We start from the raw sequence: 21,013 nt of genomic DNA, 5'->3' as shown, positions 1-21,013 counted from the left end.
GGATAGATGAGCTAGTTTGTGAAGAGTTTTAATCCTTGAGGACTAGGTGCAACAGTTGGCACAAAATTTCCTTGGTCCTTTTATTCAGAGGCAAACAGTAAAGTTTGTATGTGATCTTAGAGGCAATAGGAAGCAACTGAATCTTCATAAGCATGAGTCAAGAGCTGAGCTTTAGGAATATCACAATGTCACCCATCTCTGGTTTGATGAAAGAAAAACTATCGCTATAGTCCAAGCAATGATAAATCAGTCAGCAAACGTTTCTTGTTCCCCCACACACACACATTTTGAAGTTTTATTTATTGACATCTTTGTCTCTCCCTTTTTTAAATTTTATTTTCCCCCAGTTGTGTAGAAATAAGTTTTAACATTCATTTTTAAAATTTTGGATTCCAAATTTTTCTTACTTCTTCCCAACCCCCATTGAGAATTTGAAAGTGTGTAAGTCATGTAAAACATTTTCATAATAGTCATGTTGTGAAAGAAAATATAATCTTCCTCCATCCAAAAATAGAAACCTCAAGAAAAATAAAGTTTAAAAAAGGTGTGCTTTAATCTGTATTCAGACACCATCAATTCTCCCTCTGGGGATGGGTAACATTTTTTATCATAAGTCCTTCAAAGTTTTCTTGGGTCACAGCACTGCTTTAAAAAGTTAAGTCATTTGTACCTGAATATTATATAATATTGCTATTACTTTGTAGATAATATATATTTTCATAATATATTTCATCTGCTCATGTAAATCATTGCCAAGTTTTACTGAGAACATCCTGGTTATCATTTCTTATAGCAAAATAGTATTCCATCATAAACCACATAATGGTTCATTCAACCATTCCCCAACTGATAAGAATCACCTCAATTTTCAGTTCCTTGCCACCAGAAAAGAGCTGCTATAAACATCCTTATATACATATGTGTGTGTGTGTATATATATATATGTGTATATATATATATGTACACACAGTCTTTTTCCTTCTGATTTTTCATCTCCTCTGGATGCAGACTTAGTAGTGGCATTTCAGCACGCATTTCTTAAGTATCTTCTGTGTTTCCTATGTTTTGAATGTTAATTTCAGAAGTGGTTATTTTTTAGGATTCAGTAGCAGAGTTTACAAAAAAAACTGTTGAAGTCATGCCTATTTTTAATGTCCAACTCAAGTTTCACCTCCTGTCTGAAACATTCCCTGAATATTCTTGAGCAAGTGTGACCCTCCTTAATCCTCATGGCACTTAATTTTTCCTTCCATAGCAAATCCTGCTTTGCATCATAGTTATATGTGGATTATTTTAACTCTCTTATTAGATTATTAGTTTTTGTCTTAATCATTCTGTGCCTCACGGTTCTCAAAAACTTTATCACAGTGCTTTGCTTAGAAGGCACCCAGATAAATATTTTTGGAATGAAGTTGAGCTCTGATATCATCATTATTGTATTAAGTGTAAGGAATTTTAAGTCAATGTGAAAAATTGTGTATTCTAATTAAGGAAATAATAGAGTTATCAAATAAATAAATAAAAACAAATAAGGGGAATTCTTTTTCTTATTTCAGAGATCAAGATCTTGAACCTGGTGCCCCATCCATGGGAGCAAAAAGTCTTTGTATACCCTTCAAACCTCTCTGTGAGCTGCAGCCTGGAACCAAATGTGTCTGTGGCAACAAGCCTGCCAAGTTCTATACCTTATTTGGTCGCAGTTACTAGGAAAATTGCTACTGCTAAGCTTCTTAAACTTTTTTTTTTTAAATAAGACTGACATCTCAAAAATAACCAGTTTTGTGACTTTTTAAATAAAAATTCCAAAAGCAGAGCCATAAGAGGCTATGTTAAATCATCATACTCTTAAAATAGTGGTAATATAAAGACTTTTCTGTAAACAATTCTAACAATAAATATGTATTGTGAGCATATGTTGCTTCATATTTGCATTTATCTGGAGTGTGTAATTTTTGTGTGGAAAAAAATTTAATGTAGAAATTTAGACACAACAGTATGTAAAAAAGCATTTAATAAGTCTTTTAAAAGTCCCTGAATTTGACTTTTATAGATGACTCTAGGTAGGAAACAGCAGTATAGGGGGCTAGGATTGTTGCTCCCATTATCTTAGGGTGGAATTCTTAGCACTGCTGTCTTAATTTCAAAATTTTTTACCACAGCAGCTAATTTCCACTGTGGTGTTTCAATTGAATCCTCATAAGCCTTTGGACATTGTTAAAAATAATGTCACTGAAAATTAAGAATACTGACAGCATTCAGACTTAACAGTGATATCTCCTAATATCATCCATCTTCCCCTGGTTAATCCCTTAAGGTAATCTCATACTTACATTTTAAGAAGAAATGAGTGACATGAATCTTATGATGACCTGAATGAAACTCAGTTACACCAAATTTCATTTAATACAGGAAATCCTGTGAAAAGATTGTAAGGATAATCTTTGTGTTTTAATTACAAAGGATGCTGTAAAGAGCAGAATGTGTTCATTTGTTCATATCTAAAAATATCAGGTTGAAAATGTCATCTTCTAGGGGTGGCTAGGTGGCGCAGTGGATGGAGCACCAGCCCTGGAGTCAGGAGTACCTGAGTTCAAATCCGGCTTAAGACACTTAATAATTATCTAGCTATGTGGCCTTGGGCAAGCCACTTAACCCCACTGCCTTGCAAAAACTTAAAAAAATATATCATCTTCTGAAAGTTCAGTAATGGCTAGTACCTATGCACACATCCAAATAACCACAAGTGTAATAAAGATTTATTATACAGGAATTTTATTCATTATACTTCTGATGGTTGCCAGGGCTAAAGAGTTCATTAACAAATTGCTAGCCTACTGATAGAGACTTGCCATATATAATGAGGTTAGTCCTCAGAAAGCAGATTGTTGCTTCATTGCATAGTCAAATCCTTTGCAGTATGGTATTAACCTACCAGACCCTAAAGTCTATTCTTGAGAATGAGCACTATCTCTATCTTTTGATGAGACATCCAGGTGTAAGACTGGAGTTTCAGGTATGTTTTCATCCCATGAAAAATGAAAAATAGAAAATGATGTCAATCCTATGCAACTGCCTTCAAATAAATAAGGGGTGCTAAGACACACTTAGTTTTTAGGTTGTTAGTAAACTTTTAATTTGGCTGTTTTGATTTCTCTGGATATGAGACCAACAAAAAGACATACTACTCATAGTGCTGCATCTTGTAAATCTTGACATTCTTGTTATGTTAAACCAAAAATAAAAGAAGTGGCAACCAAATGGACACAGATTTTCCTTGGAAAGGTAAAAGATGCAAAAACTAATTGTTGATTAGGATGTAAATTTTGTAAGTGGGGATTATTTTATCCTTTTATCTCCAGCGCCTAAAACAGTACCTGATACATAGTAGGGGCTTAATGAATGATTCTTGATTGATTTTATTTTACTTTTGAATACAAAAATATGTTATGGTATGCTTGACTATCATAACTGCAGTGCTCAAAGTGTATTGACAAAAAGCTTATCATAAAAGTTTTCATAATTGCAACTTCTATACCAACTTCAATTGTAAAAAATGAAAAGGTAGAAAAATTCTCAAACCTTCCGATTTGAATCAGCATTCATTTTGATGTTTGGTGACCTCAGTGAAAAGATGAGAATAACTGAGAATTACGAAAGCAACATATTTGAAAGTACTATTTAAGAAGTAGGAATTATGTTTCAGAAAGGAGTTCCCACACCCTTGTAGACTACAAAATTCTCATGCCTTTACATCGTGAATATTTTACTTGAAAAAAAGAATCAGGCATTTGAGATGATGAGCACAGAATAGCATCCCCAAAATGAAATCGATTACTGAATTTCCCCATGTATAAGACGCTCCCACAAATAAGATACACCTTAATTTGGGGGCCTGGAATGTGAAAAAAACGTATTAAAGTTATTGAACTCAAGTTTTATTCATCGTGGAATTCAAGGATCTTGTGCTCATAGCTTTCAGGCATCTTTTGGACAAGTCTGAGATGTTGTGTACACATACTTAGTCCATTCTGTTTCGTGAACCTGAAGCACCAATTATATCCTTTGAAATCAGGAACTTCTTTTTCTTCAATTCTTCTGGCCTCCTGCTGAACCATCTTTGTAGACACAGGAATTCCAATTGCTCTTTGCTCTTCAAGTCATATCTTCAGTTGCCTCTCTAAATCAGGTTATTTTGCTGACTTGCCTCTTGTGGCCTTTTCTGCTGAGCATTTTCCGTAGGGTTTCTTCTTCCCATAGCCAGTCTTGGATTGTTTTCTCAGCTGGAAAAGTACCAAACTTTCAGCAGCATGGTTTCCATTCACTTTTGGAAACGATCACTTTGAACTTGAATTCAGCACTTATATGAAAATCTTATCTGGGTCATTTCTGGGCAGAACATGGCAAAATGTAACCTAATATACCAGCAACAAATGTGAAGCAATTAATGCAAAGACAACAAGTGAAAAAAGCGGGAAATACAAGTAAAAAATCTCAACCACTGTATAAGATACTCCCAGTTTTTAGACCCTACAATTTTCAAAAAAGGATACATCTCATACATGGGGTAATGTGGGTATATAGCAAAAGACATGTGTGATGTGGAAATATCTCTGAATCAACTTTCTGTACATAGTCCTCTGAGCAAAGGTCAGATACTAAAAAAAGCCTGAAGACAAAGAATGGAAAGAAAAAAAAATGACCTGCAATTGAGTTAGTTCAATCCTAAACTACTGTGGTGCAGTGGATAGAACATTGACCCTGGAACTAGAAGGACCTGAGTTTATGGCCTCAGACACTGGACACTTACTAGCTGTGTGACCTTGGGCAAATCACTTTACCCTGATGTGTCCAAGTCATTTCCAGTCCTGATTTATATCTGGTCCCTGGACCAGATGGTTTCAGGAGAAAGTGAGACTGGGGACTCAACCCAGCAACCCCTCACTCAAATTCAATTCATGGGCATGTCATGGCATCACTCCCTTGACCTCTTGCCAAGAGATGTCTGAGAATGAAAGACATCATCCTGAACTATTTAAATAATAATGAAAAATGCACAATATATGCTAGAGAAGTCAACACTTATACCGAAATTTAACTGAGATAAATCAATTGTCATAATGGAGATTTTAAAAAAATGAAAAAGATCTGGTTCAGTAAGCATGATACTTTTACCTGTACAAAGCAACTTGGATTTAGAAAAATAGACTCATTTGTAAACTTATGAAAAAAGATGATGAATTAATGGGGAATAGTTTCACCTCAAAAATAGAATCAGTGGAAGGTAAAATAACTGAAAAGAAAACACTAGGATGTTGTCCTAAGCACATTTAAGGATAAAAATATAAGAACAGTGACAGGAAAAAAATGGAAGAAATCTGTAAAAGTTTTATGACACTTAAACAGCAAGGTCCACCTAACCATTACAATTGTATTCAATATCAGAGTCCTGGATGTGCTTATATGGAAGACAGAAATATCACTTAAGTATAAAGACAGGGAAAGTAGCTAGGGTGAACCAAGCAATCACAGAGGAGATCTATATTGGAAACAATAAAGAATTCATAGGTCTGGGGGAAGAAATTCTTAAAGGTGAAGATGGTGAAAAAATTTCAGCTCTCATTGATAAAAAAGAAAAAGCCCCAGAGAATCAGCAATCATCAAGTGGGTGAAGGTGTCTGTTATACAGCTGTTATATACAATGACCTACCCACTCCAGAGGACCAAGGATGTAAGATGAGACATATTTGGTTATGGCAAATGTGTGAATTTATTTGGCTTCATTGTCATTATTTGCTCTTTAAAAATGAATGTTGCCAAAACCATAGCTTGGTTGGTTGGTTCTTGTCTTTCGAAGTAGACCAAAATGCATCACCGTGTTTGAGACAAATTACAGTGTGTCCTACCATGGCTGGATCAGACCAACTCAATTCCTCTCAAGGACCTCCTACCTTGTCTGGTAATCTGAACCCACTCTTAAATCACTCAGAATTATAATCTTGTCCTCTTTTGGTACATTGATGACAAGGGTCTCCAAGTCTTCACAAAATTTTTCTTTATCTGTGTTCATCATGGTGGGAGCATAGGCACTGATGATGGTGGCATGGCATTTTCCTGGAAGTGGCAATCTCAATGTGATGAGCCTATTATTCACTTCTTTTGGTAGGCATTTAAGAATGTTGACTAAATTATTTTTGATTGCAAAACCTACCCCAGCTTCACAGTGTTCCCTTTCACTGCCACCACTCCAGAAAAATGTGTATCCAGTTCTGACTTGAGTAAGCTAGCCTTAATTTGCCAGTCCTGTTTCCCTCAAGGCTGTTAATTTAGATTCCGTACCTCTGACTCTCACAACAAAAGCTATTCATCTCTCATGTCTGTTAGATCTTGTGTTGTCTGAGTGTGTGCACATTCCATGCACCAATAGTGAGTGGAATCTAATTTGAAAATGTTTTTGATGACTACTGAACTGTGGGATTCCTCGCTAGCAGACAATTTTTAGAGCATCTTTTCTAGCCCCTTCCTCATCAGGGGTGAGCAGTACAATCCTTAAAAGGACTGCTCAGTCATCCAAGGACTGCCGAATCCCACTGCTACTTTCAGTGGAGAAATGACCAACCTATGACCCAGGGCCGCCCATGTGCAGGGTTGTGATTACAACTCCCAGTGTATCTGCATTTGCTGCTTCGTCACTAGTTTGTCACCACAGGAGAAATAGTTATGAGTGATCTTTTGTTGTATGCATAAATTAGGTTAAAGTGAGGTAGAGCTGCATGAAATCAACTGCCTCACTCTCTTCCAAAGTCATGATCCAGCCTAGCAAGACAGAGTCGAGACAACTGGTGATGGCTCTAGATGCAGTGGATGACTTTGGTGTCTTCACTGTCTGATCAAGCTCTAAGTGCTCCACAGCCCCTGCTTCTGTTGGTTCATGGCTGTTGGAATGAAATATTCTCCTCTGCTCATTCCACCAGTGGAAGATTTCACACGCTTGGGGTAGACACCCCCCACTACTCACCAATGAGTTTGAGACCCCTTGTCACCCTCAACCCGGTGTAGGTGTCTGTTGAAACAGTTCACTGAGGTGTGACCACTGTGCATGCTACAGCTTCTTGGAGCCACAGGTGAGAGTTAGGTGGCTCAGGTGGACATCAAAGGTGGAAAGCAGCCCTGGAACAAATAGTACAAATGGACAAAAAGTCGGACTCAGCATTGAACAGAAGTGGATGGTTTATCTTTCAAAAAGTTGCAAAGCTCTTTTAATTACCCCAAGCTTCTTTTGAAGACAAAATTTCCTATTTTTAAAACCAATACTACATCAATGTTGAAGAGCTGCAAGAAGTGAGACATAACAATCTCAGAAGAACTAAAAATGATTATCACACAGGATAATAAAGAACATATGTTGAGTGTGATCAGGTTACAACATATAACTAATGAGTAATTTAACAGAACAGAAGTAAACAATAGGCTGAGGCATTGTGGCAAATAGAAAGAGTGCTGACTATGTAATCAAACAACTTAGGTTCCAGTCCTATTTTTGATATGTGACAATGGGTTAGTGACTTAATCTTACTGAACTTGAGTGCCCTTGTCTAAAAATTGAGGCAGTTGAGGGCCTCTAAGACATTAGTCATTTAATCTATTGTAGAGGAAGACTCAAAGATATCTTCAACTGATCTCTGATTTCTGAGAGTTATAGTGAAAGCAGATGGTAAATAAACAAGGGGTTGGTATTTTGGGTGTGGAAAGTCAAAGTAGGTCACATTGTTTATCTTTGACCTGAGCTGTTAATAGTTCTCTTCTGTCATATAACTATATTGTTTCTATCTTGACAATTTTTATTTGTTTTCAGCACCAAAAGTTTGATGCCAGCAGCTTCCTGTCTGGAAGGAGCAGGTGGAACTTTATTCCTAAATTCACCTTTGATCTTCTACTCATCACTTCAACCATGCCAAGAAAGTGTTGACTATTGGTTGAGCTGTTATCTACAGATGAGTCTGCCCAACCCAATTCACATGAGTCACATGATAAGGAAATATCATAATAAACAGGATCTGATTGGGGAAACAGAGAAGATAAGGCTGAGCAGTCTTACCAGTGTATCTGGAAATAGTTTACTATCACTGAAGTTTGCCATTAGGAAGAATAGCCTGGAAGCAAGCACCAAAATGTGAATAAAATGATGTCATTGATCTGGGATGTTATGAAAAATCCATTAATATCATTAACTTGAAATAACTAAGGTGTATCCATAAACACGTTTGTGGGTATGTGTATTTGTCAACAGGCAGCGAGTCAAAGCATTAAATGTAATAGTTTCTATTTGCTTTATGTTATAAAATTTTACTTTGATAGGTACTAAACTTATTCAATTTGTTTTTGCAGGAGAAATTATTCTTAAAATTCATTATAATGTGACTCCTTCCCAATCCCTCCCCTACATTGCTCTAGCCTTTTGTCAGTAATGTCAATAAAGAGTAAATCTATCAACATTTGGGAGAGAGGGCAGTCAATCAATACATTGGCTTCTATTTTGTGTGTAGCTGTGCTTATGCAATATAGCTTTAAGATTGGGTGAGAACATGGAAGTTCTATCTAGTCCAATCTCACTTATTTCATGTATGAGGAAATTGATACCTAAAGCATGAAGGGACTTTGCCAAGATTGCTTAGATAGAAAATTGTCAAAATTCAGTTTTGAACCCAGGACTCTCAACTGTGGTTGGCATTCTTTTCTCTGTACCTTGTTTGTTGTAGGTCAAAATATTGCTTAATGAAATGAAAAGTTGTAATGTGCTAAAATAAGTTATTAAGGGCTACAGTATGTTTTGTAGATTGTTAGTCAAATTCTTAAAAATACGAATAAAAGATTAGAAATCACGTTAAGCTATTTTCAGCATGAGAGATAGACATTAGCCTGTCGGACTCTTTTGAAGACAGGTTTCTAATGGTTTAAATATTTAGGTAGTGGCATTAAATGAATAAAAGCATTCTGAGTATAGAAACTGAGATAAAAATAATTCCTATCTTCAACTAGATCAATCTCATCACGTTAAGATTTATAGCATTCCTGGAGATCATCCAGTCCAATTTATTAATCTCACAAGTGAGAAAACAGCAGTAAAATGACTTAAACTCACAGCAAAACTGGACTAGGAACCCAGGTCTTCTGACTCCTAGTCCTGCCTGCTGACCATATTTGTCTTTCTCACTAATGTTAGCAAGGATTTGTTCATTCAACAAATATTTACTCAGTATTTACTGCAAAAGTTGTAATGTGCTACGTACACTATGTGGTAGACCAAGGGACTAAAATAATCCCTGCTTTCTTTTAAATCTGAGTAGTTTGGGGTTTTTTTAGGGTTTGTTTTTTTTTTTTGCAAGGCAAATGGGGTTAAGTGGCTTGCCCAAGGCCACACAGCTAGGTAATTATTAAGTGTTTGAGACCGAATTTGAACCCAGGTGCTACTCCTGACTCCAGGGCTGGTGCTTTAGCCACTGTGCCACCTAGCCGCCCCTAAATCTGAGTAGTTTCAATGCATTTGTTACAACTAGGAAGAATACAGTTCACAGGATCATGATAAAGAAAAATTAAGTGACAAGCAGAGCTTAGGTGGAGAGATGTTATGTGAATCTGATTCAGAAATAGTTTAGTTGTATTCCAAATGCATCTTTTCTGGGAAACAGAATCAGTTTAAAAGAAAAATCTCAACTTGAAATAGTAGAGGAAGAAAAATCCTCAATTTATTACAATGTGAAAAGGATTTCTAAATTCGTGTCATGATTTTTAAGACATTTTAAATTTAATACACACCACTTATAGAGTGTATTAGAATGAAGAAAAAGGTTTTATTAACATACAAAATGCAGGGGAGAAACATTTACAGTATTAACAATTATCAAAGTTACAAACACTCTAAAATGTTAACATGTCCCAAAATACTAGGAAGTAATTCCTGGGTTGTATGGGATCAGAGGAATTTAGATAATTGAACCTTAGATGAGCAAATTCTCTCTCCTCCCCCTTCAACAATGGAAAGTATATCTTCCCAGGAAGAGTATGTAATGTAATATTTGTCTTTGAATTTAAGGAGAATGTTTAAGAATAGAAGTCAATGAAAATCGACTGAAATCAAACCTTTCACTTCAAATATTCACCTTTTGGCTAACTTCAGTGCTAATCTCCTAAAATTACTCTTAGGCAGCAAGTAGCATTCTAAATGATTTGCAAAACAGCTTAGAAAACAGGTGGCTTTTTTATATTAGATAAATCTTGCTTTGTTAAAGGTAGTTGTGCATCCCATGTTGTAGCTCCAAACATGGGAAGGCAGAAAGTGATGATAAACTTCTACCTAGTTTTTATGGCATAGGGCTTTCTCCATCTTGATAGGTGTTTTTCAATAACAAAGGTATAGCTGAAGCCTGGGGTTCCCCAAGTCATCCATTTCCCCATTGGGGCTCACGTGATGTCCCCTTGCTTAATTGCCCTTTAAACCATTTTATTGCTTTACTGGGGCCTATAAAAAGTGCTTTCCAAATATGACAAGCCCTGAAAGGTTGAAGGAGAGAGTTATCCTTGGAGCTGTAATCGAGAAATCTGTGTAGCTGCTCCCACTGGGCCCAGACCTTCCGGAGCATTGGAGGAGTCAAGTGGCAGGGCCAAGACAACATGGGGCGTTACACTGGGAGACGCTGTCGCCTAGTTCTCATGTCCGTGGTTAGCCTACTTCTCTTTGTGATGGAACTAGTCATTGCATACATTGGTAACTCCCTCTCCTTGGCCTCTGATGCTTTTGCGGTCCTTTCTCACCTAATTTCCATGATCATAGGATTGTTTGGAGTCCGGGCTAGCACAATCACACAGAACAGGAAGAATACTTATGGCTTGCCTCGTGCTGATGTTGTGGGAGCATTTGGCAACTCCATCTTTGCTGTGGCTCTGATGTTTAGCATCCTGGTTGAAGCTGTCAAGAGGTATATCAACCCACAGAAGACAGAACAAGCCCTACTAGTCCTCTTTGCTGGAATTATTGGACTCTTCTTCAATGTGCTCAACTACATTGTCTTTCTAGACTGCTGTTACTGCACTGCCCGAAGGGCCCAGGGAGACCTTGAAGCAGGTAAATAGCCTAAGGGTGACACCTCTTCATTTTGTTGCTCTGTGTCTATAACAAATTCCTACCCAGCTTCTTACCATCATCCTTCCTGGAAAATTATAACCTATGGATATTAGATCTTTTTTAATTAAAAAAATTAATTTAAGAAAAAGTCTTATCTAGGAAGAAAAATTTTCATTCTCAACTTCCTAGGGAGTTAAATAAGAGCAGACTGTTTCCATAGGATCAAGGAAGGGACCTAGGATCAACCTCTTCATTTTACATATTTTATAGGAACTGGGTTCCAGAGAGGTTCTGACCTGCCAAGGTCGTACAGGCCGAATCTGGGAGAGGATTCAAACTCAAGTCCTCTAATCACAAATTCAGTATGCTTTCCACTGTTCTATGTAGTCAGTGAATATAGAATTTCGAGCTAGAAGGGACATTAGTTGTCATTAAGTCCAAAATCTTCAGACAAAAAAACAGGTGCTTCGGATTAGGAATGGAAGGATAACCTCAGAAGCAGTGTGCCAACTGTTTGAAAAAAAGAAAAAAATGATCATAGATCAAAGAACTTTCTTTAAAAAAAGTCTTTGTCCAATTAGATGTGAAATGGCAATGCTTGAATTTTACAACGTAACAATTTCTGGAAGCTGAATTAAAAAGTATGAGAAAAGGGTGGAAAAAAGGAAAGAAAAAAATATTTACTTCCTCCAAACACTTGTAACCATGTAGGAAAAAAACTTAAGATTGGTAGATGCTTAAGAATATTTTGCACAAATAAAGAGGAAAAATGAAGAGGCTTTTCATTTAGTAAGTTCTCTGTGTTGTTTGTTTGTTTGTTTTGAGCTGAAAGCTTTACAACTTATTTGAATACATATTCATTGTCCTGGATTTGTTCCATTCAAGAAAAACAAAATGTTATTTGTATGTGAATTTTCTAAAAGACTCAAGTAGGGAAGAGTATCCTACCCACCTCATTCATTAGCTCATCTGTTTTAAAAAAAGAAAATTGCATTAAACATTGGAACTAAGCAACAGATTTAAGAGGCTCTTCATTCTGAAGTGTGTCTTATTTTATTGCCATTGGAGTTTTTTTCTTTATAATTAAAGCTATTTGCAGAAGAAAAAAAATTCACAAAACAAACCTACCAATAACAGCCTTTGAGTATCATGATGATTGGGCCTGGGTTCTTTCTAAAGATCTTTCTAACATCTGGATGTTGTGAACTGCAAGTTTGTTTGTTTTCTTTTTGCTTCATACTGTTCAATTCCCTCTCACTTCCTGGGGTCTTGTATCCCAAGGCTCATGCAGTAGATATATTTTACAGGACTTGAGAAAGGGCATGGATGCTGATAGATTATGTAAATATAGGGGGCTAGTGCCTTAGTCAAACTCTTATTTCAATCTGCCAACTGGTAAATTGTAGTTTCTTATGGTGGGCTAGGTAAGCACTTCAAATCAATCAGTTAATAAGCATTTATTAAAGGTTTACTATGTACTCAACACTATGTTAAGCATTATAAAGAAAGGGGGGAAAGTAAAAGCAATCCCGGACCTCAAATTTTAATGGAACAGGCATCATACAAACATACTAGGTACATACAGGATAAATTGGAGTTAGTATATATTGTCCTTAAGTTGTATACATTCTAGAGATATACTAAGAGTATACCTATTTTAGTGTTATTTGTCAGAGAATGTAGGATTTGCCTTCTTCCCCAAAAGGAAAGCACAATTAAATTAGATTGTGAACACACTGAGAGCAAAAATTGTCTCTTGTATAGCTCCAGAGTTTATGCCTTGGGCAGCTAGGTGACACAGTGGATAAAGCACCAGCCCTGAAGTCAGGAGGACCTGAGTTCAAATTCGACTTCAGATACTTCATAATTGCCTAGCTGTGGGACCCTGGGAAAGTCACTTAAACCCATTGCCTTAAATAAATTTTTTAAAAAGAGTTTATGGAGGCGGCTAGGGGTCACAGTGGATAAAGCACTGGCCCTGGGCTCTGGAGTCAGGAGTACCTGGGTTCAAATCTGGTCTCAGACACTTAATAATTACCTAGCTGTGTGGCCTTAGGCAAGCCACTTAACCCCATTTGCCTTGCAAAAAACCTAAAAAAAAATAGTTTATGCTTTTTACATGCTAGATGCTCAATAAAATTTTAAGTGACTAAATCAAGGCATTAATAAATTAGAATGGTGGCTAACACTTTTGTGAAGAACAACCTCTGATTAATTGAAGATTTTGTATCTGATAACATAAGCTATTATGTGGGAAAAATATAACATGACACTTTGTTCTGTGTTAGAATTAAAGCAAGACAAGAATAGTTGACCAAGACATAGAAACAGAGTCAATGAGAGAAATGTTGATAGGATCCTATCTTTTTCTTAAAATAAATATAAATATCTATATACTTATAAATAGCTAAAGAAGATTACTGAAGTCCTCATGCTGGAGAAGGCAAAACAGATATGAGAAATATGGAAAAATAACATGGTGATGCTTAGACACCTGTGACCCAATTATTAGAAAAGGCCATTATATTATCAAAGTGCTCATTTTTAAGGGAGTGTTTTCCCATTTTTATTCCCATGTTAAGATAACAATAAAAAGTCACAAAGCCCAATTTTTATCCTAGCCTTTGATCTGTTCATGCTGAGCAGACCATATGGGTCCCCCGGCCTTGGTTCTCCTGGGGCAGCCTAGAGTATGAGACAAAAGAAAATATTATTCATCTTCCTTTGATCCATTCCATGCTGTTAATCTTTTTGTCAAAACAATTAAGTAGAGGTCTAGTTTTTCATATTACATATTTTCTTTTTAAATTCTGAACCATATTGGCATTGGTTTTATTACACTAAATGAACTGCAAAATAGTTTTTCCATATTACATATTCTCTTTTTAAATTCTGAACCATATTAGCATTGGTTTTATTATACTAAATGAACTATATATTAATAAATCAGTGTCTGATGTAAACTCATCACTAGTATACCAATTTTTTTAGAAGTATATAGGGTTATTTTTATTGGAAATATCACATCTAGAGTCTTTCTTAATTTTTTTCTAGTCTCATGTTTGTGATGTTTTTAGTTATATATTTTAATGTCCATCTCCTCCTTTCCCACTCACCCCACAAAATAAGTTTCAAGTGAGGAACAAACATCTAGGCCAGATAAATTTCTTAAACTGACAGATTTCCCCCACTTCACTTTTCTCATAAAAATGAAAGAGTAAAATGCATCCTGTTCTTTATGTTAGTATTGATTGGTACCCACTGTTAGACATGATTTTTTAAATCAGAGACCTTACACTCTAGACTGGGATTGAGGAAGAATTTGTACATTGCTAGAACCCTTGTAAGATACATTGGTTTTAAAACATTTTATTGATACTTGTTGTTTTGATACAACAAATACATCCCCACAAACACATAGGAATAACTACCTCTCCAACACAACCACCATGAGGACTTTTCCCCCAAAACAATTAAGCAAAACTGGCACAAGGAATGATTGCAGTTAATGGCATAGATTACTTACTACTTTTTGCTTTTTTTTTTCCTTTTTAGTTTTTTCTTTTTTGCAAGGCAGATGGGGTTAAGTGGCTTGCCCAAGGCCACACAGCTAGGTAATTATTAAATGTCTGAGACCGGATTTGAACCCAGGTACTCCTGACTCCAAGGCTGGTGCTTTATCCACTACGCCACCTAGCCACCCCTACTTACTACTTTTGTAATTTATAACTTTAACATAAAGCTGGGTTGTGTGTTTTGACTTTAATTTTTTGGTACCAATTTTTATCTACTATGTTGTACCTTTTCTTTGTATTAGAATTTTTTAAAACAATTGATAACATCTTTTGTTCTAGCATTTCAAATCATGTAGAGTCCTCTGAGTTTTTTAATTCTTAAAAACAAAAATTTTCATGGGTGATCTCCAGTGGTTCTTACTCTATACTTTCATCCTTTTGCTATATGGCTCTTTCCCCATTCTACTATACACATCTGGCGTTAAATAAATTTGGGTGGCAATGATGAGAGAAAAATATTAGGCTCAACAAAGTTTCAAAAAAGATGGTAACAAAGAAATTGTGCATTCTATTCAGGTATCCCAGTGTAATTGAAGGGGGGCATTGAGCTATTAGAGCCATGCAACTTGAATACTACTTAAAGTTGTAACAATAGCAAACAACAGCAGCTGAAGTGGACCTTCTGAAGTAGTAGCTTTAATGAAAACAAGATGGAACTGAATGAGTTTTAAATGACTCAACTGGGTTTCATTACAGTTTGGACAAAAGTGAAAGGTAGAGTTAAAAAAGAAAAAAAGTGGGAGGGGGGCAGAATACATAACAGGTTCAAGGTTCAAAGGCAGTAAACACTGTCCTCTAGGACAGGTCTTACAACCTAAAACCTTCTCCTCATTTCTGGGACCACAATACAACTTAATCGACTCTGGTTAAGTTGTATAGTTTTCATTAAGCTGAATTTATTTGGTTTTTCAACATTTGCCTTTTCTTCTTTATAACATTTTAGCTCTGAATTTGACAGATGTGCTTCCTTAATTTGAGATTGAGCAGATACGCCAATGCAAATTAACTTTTCTTTTCAACTTGAGGCACTTTTCTACAGTCTTTTGCTGCTTAATTCCCCTTTATGAGTGAGGCTTTTTTGCCCCATGTAGCAATATGACTTAAGGACAGAACAGGCTCACAGAACTGGCTCATTTCTTAAATGGACTTTGAAATGTACTTCAAATGGAAAAAAAGCCTTTTCTTTTAAACTTTGAAAAGCTTTACATTTTTTAAAAATTAATTTCTTTTTGTTCGCCATTTCCTTCCAAATATTTACCCTCCCACCTAGGGTGAAAGTACTTCCATGGACCAAGCCAGGCTGTCAGTAATCGGAGAATGATTTGCAATCTCAGCACTGCATTTTTTTCAACATTGTTGACTTGTTACTTTGGCAAGCTTTATCTGTGACATTTATCACATAAAATCAGAGAATTTCAAACTGGAAAGGACCTCAGAGGTCATCTGGTCCAACTCAGATTTAGACAAAAATCTTCTCTATAACATTCCCAACAAGTGGTTGTCCAGTTAGCTTGAAAATCTCTACTGAGAGGGAACTTCCTATCTTCCATTCCAGTTTTGGAAAGCTCTAATTATTAGGGTAGCTAGGTGGTTCAATGGATAGAGCATTGGGTCTGGAGTCAGGAAGATCTGAGTTCAAATCTAGCCTTAGTTACTCACTAGCTGTGTTACCCTGGGCAAGTCACTTAAATCTCTGTTTGCCTTAATTCATTCATGACCCATAACAGGTCACCAAGGAACAATAAAAATTATTTTGGAAAGCTAAATTGACCTTTCTGAAACTTCCTAATGCTACTCTGACTTCTGCCTCTAGAGTACTGGCCCTGGAGTCAGGAGGACCTGAGTTCTGTGAGACCTTGTGCAAGTCACTTAACCCCATTGCTTTAAATAAATAAAACTTTAAAAAAAATCATAACTGACTCTTCATGACCCCATTTGAGGTTTTCTTGGCAAAGATACTGGAGTAGTTTGCCATTTTCTTCTCCAGCTCATTTTACAGATGAGGACAGATGACTTGTCCAGGGTCACACAGCTAATGTCTGAGGCCAGATTTGAATTTAGGAAGAAGAGTCTTCATAACCATTTTATATCTGTTTAGTTGCCTCATATAATGCTGTAGACACTGACTAAAATGTATAAATTTCTTTTTTTTTAAATTTATATCCTTCAGGAAATTTTATTGAAAATTAGCTAAGATAGGGCTAGATGTTGCAGTGGATAGAACCCTGGTCCTGGAGTTAGGAGGACCTCATTCAAATACTGCCTCAGACACTTGACAATTACTAATTGTGTGACCCTGGACATGGCATTTTATCTCAATTGCCTCGTGCTCCCTATCTTCCTCCCCTACAGGAAAAATAAAATTAGTGAAGATAAGGAAGGTTCAGAAAGTTGAAGATAAACCTTTTGGAATTAAAAAGAAAAGGGTAAATGGAAACTAGCTTACAGTTTCTGGCTGTTGCTCAACAATTCAATTTAACATATTTATTGTGCTACTACAATGCATAATGCATTATGGTAGGCACCGGATTAGATACAAAGTCACTGAAATTGCCTTTAAATTTTTTATTTTTCTTATTTGTGTTGATTTCTCTTGAATTTTATAAATTTTTCATTTCTGAACATATCCCTTATTTTTCTCTAGTCAATAAGTTCCTACTTGTGAGAGAGAAAAAAGAAATAAAAGAGCAATCTGATAACTTTGAGAGAGATTGTGTAGTGTAGCATTTAGAGAGTTGCCCATGGAATACTTGTGCTCAAGTCCCATCCTTGATAAATACTGATTGTTTGATCCTAGACATTCTAAATTTCATTGCCAGCCTGCATCATTAGAGGGAGTTTCCTCACAATAGAGTTCTCAATATTAAGGAAAATCACATATCCAGTCTCTAGCCCTAGCTCTTAAGAAAATCATTCAACATGTCATAATCCAGTATTTTATACTCCTAATTTTCCATTTTTGCAAAGGGGAGGGAGATGTACGAAATTGCTCCATGAGGATTATCACTAATCTCTTTACCAAATCCATTGTCTGTTGCCCAGTCATTTGTTGTTGTTCTGTCTTTTTGGTCATGTCCAGTTTCATTTGAGGTTTTCTTGATGGTGATGGTGCAGCAATTTGTATTCCTTCTCCAGAAGATCTAGTGGGTTCATTTGGTCAGAGGTTAGATGACTTGCTCAGGATCATACAACTAAGAAATGAGAGAGGCTGAATTTGAACTCAGGTCTTCCTGGCTCCAGGCCCAGTACTTTATCCACTGAGCCACTGGCTGCCTCTCTCTTTCCAGTCATACAGAATCAAAAAATTTCATAGTTGGAATGGATCTCAGTAACCATCTAATCTACCCCATAATCTTAAAATTATCCATTCTATATTCATCAACTTCTTTGTTATTTGATGGTGACAATTTCTATATGACACACTCAGTCCAAAAACTGTTCATCCCCTTGACATAAATGACTACTCTTTACAGTATTTCTATTTCTGATGTGTCTGAGTATCAGGGAATCCTGTTTGAATCTACACTGCTCATCTCCACTTAAATGTAATGAATCCTCTATTCCTTAATATGCCCTTATAGATATATCTGTTCTCCTTAGTTTCTACTGATATTATATGAAACAAATATATACACGCACACATGTGCACAAAATGTTATTGTCATGGTTATTATTTCTTTGTCTCTATCTAGAGTAAAGGCCAATCTTACCTGTCGACAGTCTTTACAGAATGTCTCCATTTACATGTCCTATAATGTGGGAAATAATACCAAACCAGAACGCAATGGACTTGGAATACATTTCTGCCTTTGCTGCTCACTGATGTTGGTCAAATCATGTAACCTCATATTAGTCTCAGCTGGACAAGGTGGACTTTGATAGTCCTTGCCAGCTCTAGTTTTTTTTGTTTTGTTTTGTTTTTTGTTTTGGTAGTGTAGTTGAACATTTGTAGGTTTTTTTTTTCTTTTTAAAAATTAATTACTCAATTCTAATATTTATATGCAAAGATAGTTTTCAACATTGATTTTTCTAAAATTTTTCCCTCCCACTCTCCTCTCCCCCCCCAAGATAGCAAGTAATTTGATACAGGTTATACTTGCTGTGCAAAAGTGAAAAATCAAGAGACAGAAAAAAACAAAAAAATTAAAAAATCAAAATAATACACTTTGATCTGCATTCAGATTCCATAATTTTTTCTCTGAATATGACTGACATTTTCCATCACAGTTCTTTTTGAATTCTTACCAACTCTGAATTTATAATCTATGAATTAATCATCCTCTCTGTCTTTGTCTCTGTCTCTGTCCCTGTCTCTTTCTCATGATTTTAAACTTTCCTTATTGGTTCTTTCCCTCCATGCTTATAAATGATCTTAATTCTCCCTTACCTTCAGAAAAGTCAACTTTATCTGCCAACTCCCTTTCACCTTCAGATTTCTCTGAATAAAATCTATATGTATTATGCCTCTTACTCCTCAACCTTACTATCATTTCATCCCTACTATGATATTAACGTTGACTTTCTTTTTTTTTTAGGGTTTTTTTTTTTTTGCAAGGCAAATGGGGGTTAAGTAGCTTGCCCAAGGCCACACGGCTAGGTAATTATTAAGTGTCTGAGACCAGATTTGAACCCAGGTACTCCTGACTCCAAGGCCGGTGCTTTATCCACTACACCACCTAGCCGCCCCCAAACGTTGACTTTCTAATGATGAAATCTACTTTTTGTTCTCAATCCTGTATTTCCAACTGAAATTCCATCTAAATTTTCAACTACTCCTGAATCTGAGCTCACTTTTTCCTAAGATTCAGTTCCTTCTATTAGCAGTTTTTCATTTCTTCATTGTTACTATCATGACCCCCAGTCTTCCTTGACTAATCGTTAACTTCTTTTACATTCATATCTAATCTTCAAGACCTATCAATTGTGATGTCTCCTGTGTCTATCTCTTTCTATTTTCATTGTATCTACTCTCCTCCTAGCCCTTCTGAACTACTGATATAATTTTAAAACATCTCTCTCCATTCCAAATAATCCTCCATGCTGTAGTCAATTTCCAGAATAAACTTCTTAAAACATTTCTTTACAGATGTCATCCCACTGCTCAAAATTTTTCAGTGGTGTCCCAGTTACCCATACTGGATAGAGTGCCAGAACCGGAATCAAGAAAACTCACCTTCCTGAGTTCTAATCTGGCCTCAGACACTTAATAGATGTATGACCCTGGGCAAGTCATTTCACCCTGTTTGCCTCAGTTTCTTCATTTATTAAATGAATTGGAGATGGATAGTAAATAACTCTAGTATCTTTGCCAAGAAAACTCCAAATGAGATTATGAATAATTGGACATGACTGAAATGACTGAACAGCAACAAAAATATGATCCTTCTTCATTAAGACTTAGTAATTCAATTCCTCACTTCCTCTTTTTTGGGGATCCCCCCCAAAAAAACCTATGAACACTCAATGCTGTTTAGGTTAAAAACATTTACTAATTCTTAGAAATGAATTACCCTTTCTTCAAAAGACCTTCCAGATAACAACTAAGGACAATTACTATTTATTTTTAGTGCCAGGAATGTGACACATGTAGATAAAAGACAAGCCAGTACCAGATAAGGCAGGTGGAAAGCCTGAGGAAACACTGGGAAATTTGCTCTAAATAAATGATTCCCTTAGGAACTACCCAACACAATATATGTGCTTGACCAATCTATAGAAATGAAGATATGTTTCAGTCAGTATGGAAGATACAATAAAAATTTCAGTGGCTTGGCATATTTCTGCCAGGGCCAAGTGACATTTCCATGTCAGTTGGACTCTAGGTTAGAGGCAAAGATAAAAGGAGGAACATTCATCAGGTTTTTAAGGGAGAACTAAATATCCCATTAAAGCATGCAAAGAGTGTTTTAAGTAAAAAGAGGTGGATGGGAAGAATCTGAAGGGGCAGAGAAGAATTCATATATAGACTGATGTTTGATGAGTGGAAGAAAAGGAAAATGTTCCATTGATCCCCTCAGTTCCAGGTTCTCCCACAGAAAATTGAATTACACTCATTTAAGAGACAGAAACTTCCCATGCTTATGACATGATGGTAAGGATCCCAAGGTGGCACCTGGAGGGAGAAGACCTTTTTTTTTTAATACTAGTTATAAGAAGAACAGATGAGACAAGGAAACTGGGGTCTTCCCGTTAAGGGATGGCAAGGTGACTTTGGTAACTTGACATGAATAATCAGGGGCTATGTTCCTGAGTAGGAATCTGGAATATCATGGAGAGTCTCCATTATATACTATGTCTCCCATTAGAATGTGAGTTCCTT

The 21,013-nt window shown here is 36.2% G+C and overlaps 2 protein-coding genes and 1 long non-coding RNA gene across 3 annotated transcripts in view; 2 read left to right on the top strand and 1 right to left on the bottom strand.

The window, feature by feature from the left end:
- EPRS1 (glutamyl-prolyl-tRNA synthetase 1) overlaps positions 1–1,928 on the top strand; it is a 64,119-nt gene extending 62,191 nt beyond the window's left edge. Inside the window, exon 33 of the mRNA XM_074222695.1 lies at positions 1,557–1,928. Coding sequence (XP_074078796.1) covers positions 1,557–1,707 — 151 coding nt within the window. The 3' untranslated portion in view covers positions 1,708–1,928. The remainder of the gene's footprint in view (positions 1–1,556) is intronic.
- LOC141513156 (uncharacterized) overlaps positions 1–21,013 on the bottom strand; it is a 67,070-nt gene that overhangs the window by 391 nt on the left and 45,666 nt on the right. Inside the window, exon 3 of the long non-coding RNA XR_012475727.1 lies at positions 2,331–2,415. This is a non-coding gene — a long non-coding RNA (uncharacterized LOC141513156). The remainder of the gene's footprint in view (positions 1–2,330; positions 2,416–21,013) is intronic.
- Positions 10,669–21,013, top strand: part of SLC30A10 (solute carrier family 30 member 10) — a 52,810-nt gene continuing 42,465 nt past the window's right edge. The window contains exon 1 of the mRNA XM_074222698.1: positions 10,669–11,119. Coding sequence (XP_074078799.1) covers positions 10,669–11,119 — 451 coding nt within the window. The remainder of the gene's footprint in view (positions 11,120–21,013) is intronic.

Source organism: Macrotis lagotis, chromosome 2 (assembly GCF_037893015.1).
Source record: "Macrotis lagotis isolate mMagLag1 chromosome 2, bilby.v1.9.chrom.fasta, whole genome shotgun sequence".
Lineage (NCBI taxonomy): Eukaryota > Metazoa > Chordata > Mammalia > Peramelemorphia > Peramelidae > Macrotis > Macrotis lagotis.
The sequence above is the reverse complement of the archived record's forward strand: the minus strand, read 5'-3'. Positions and strand labels throughout refer to the sequence as shown.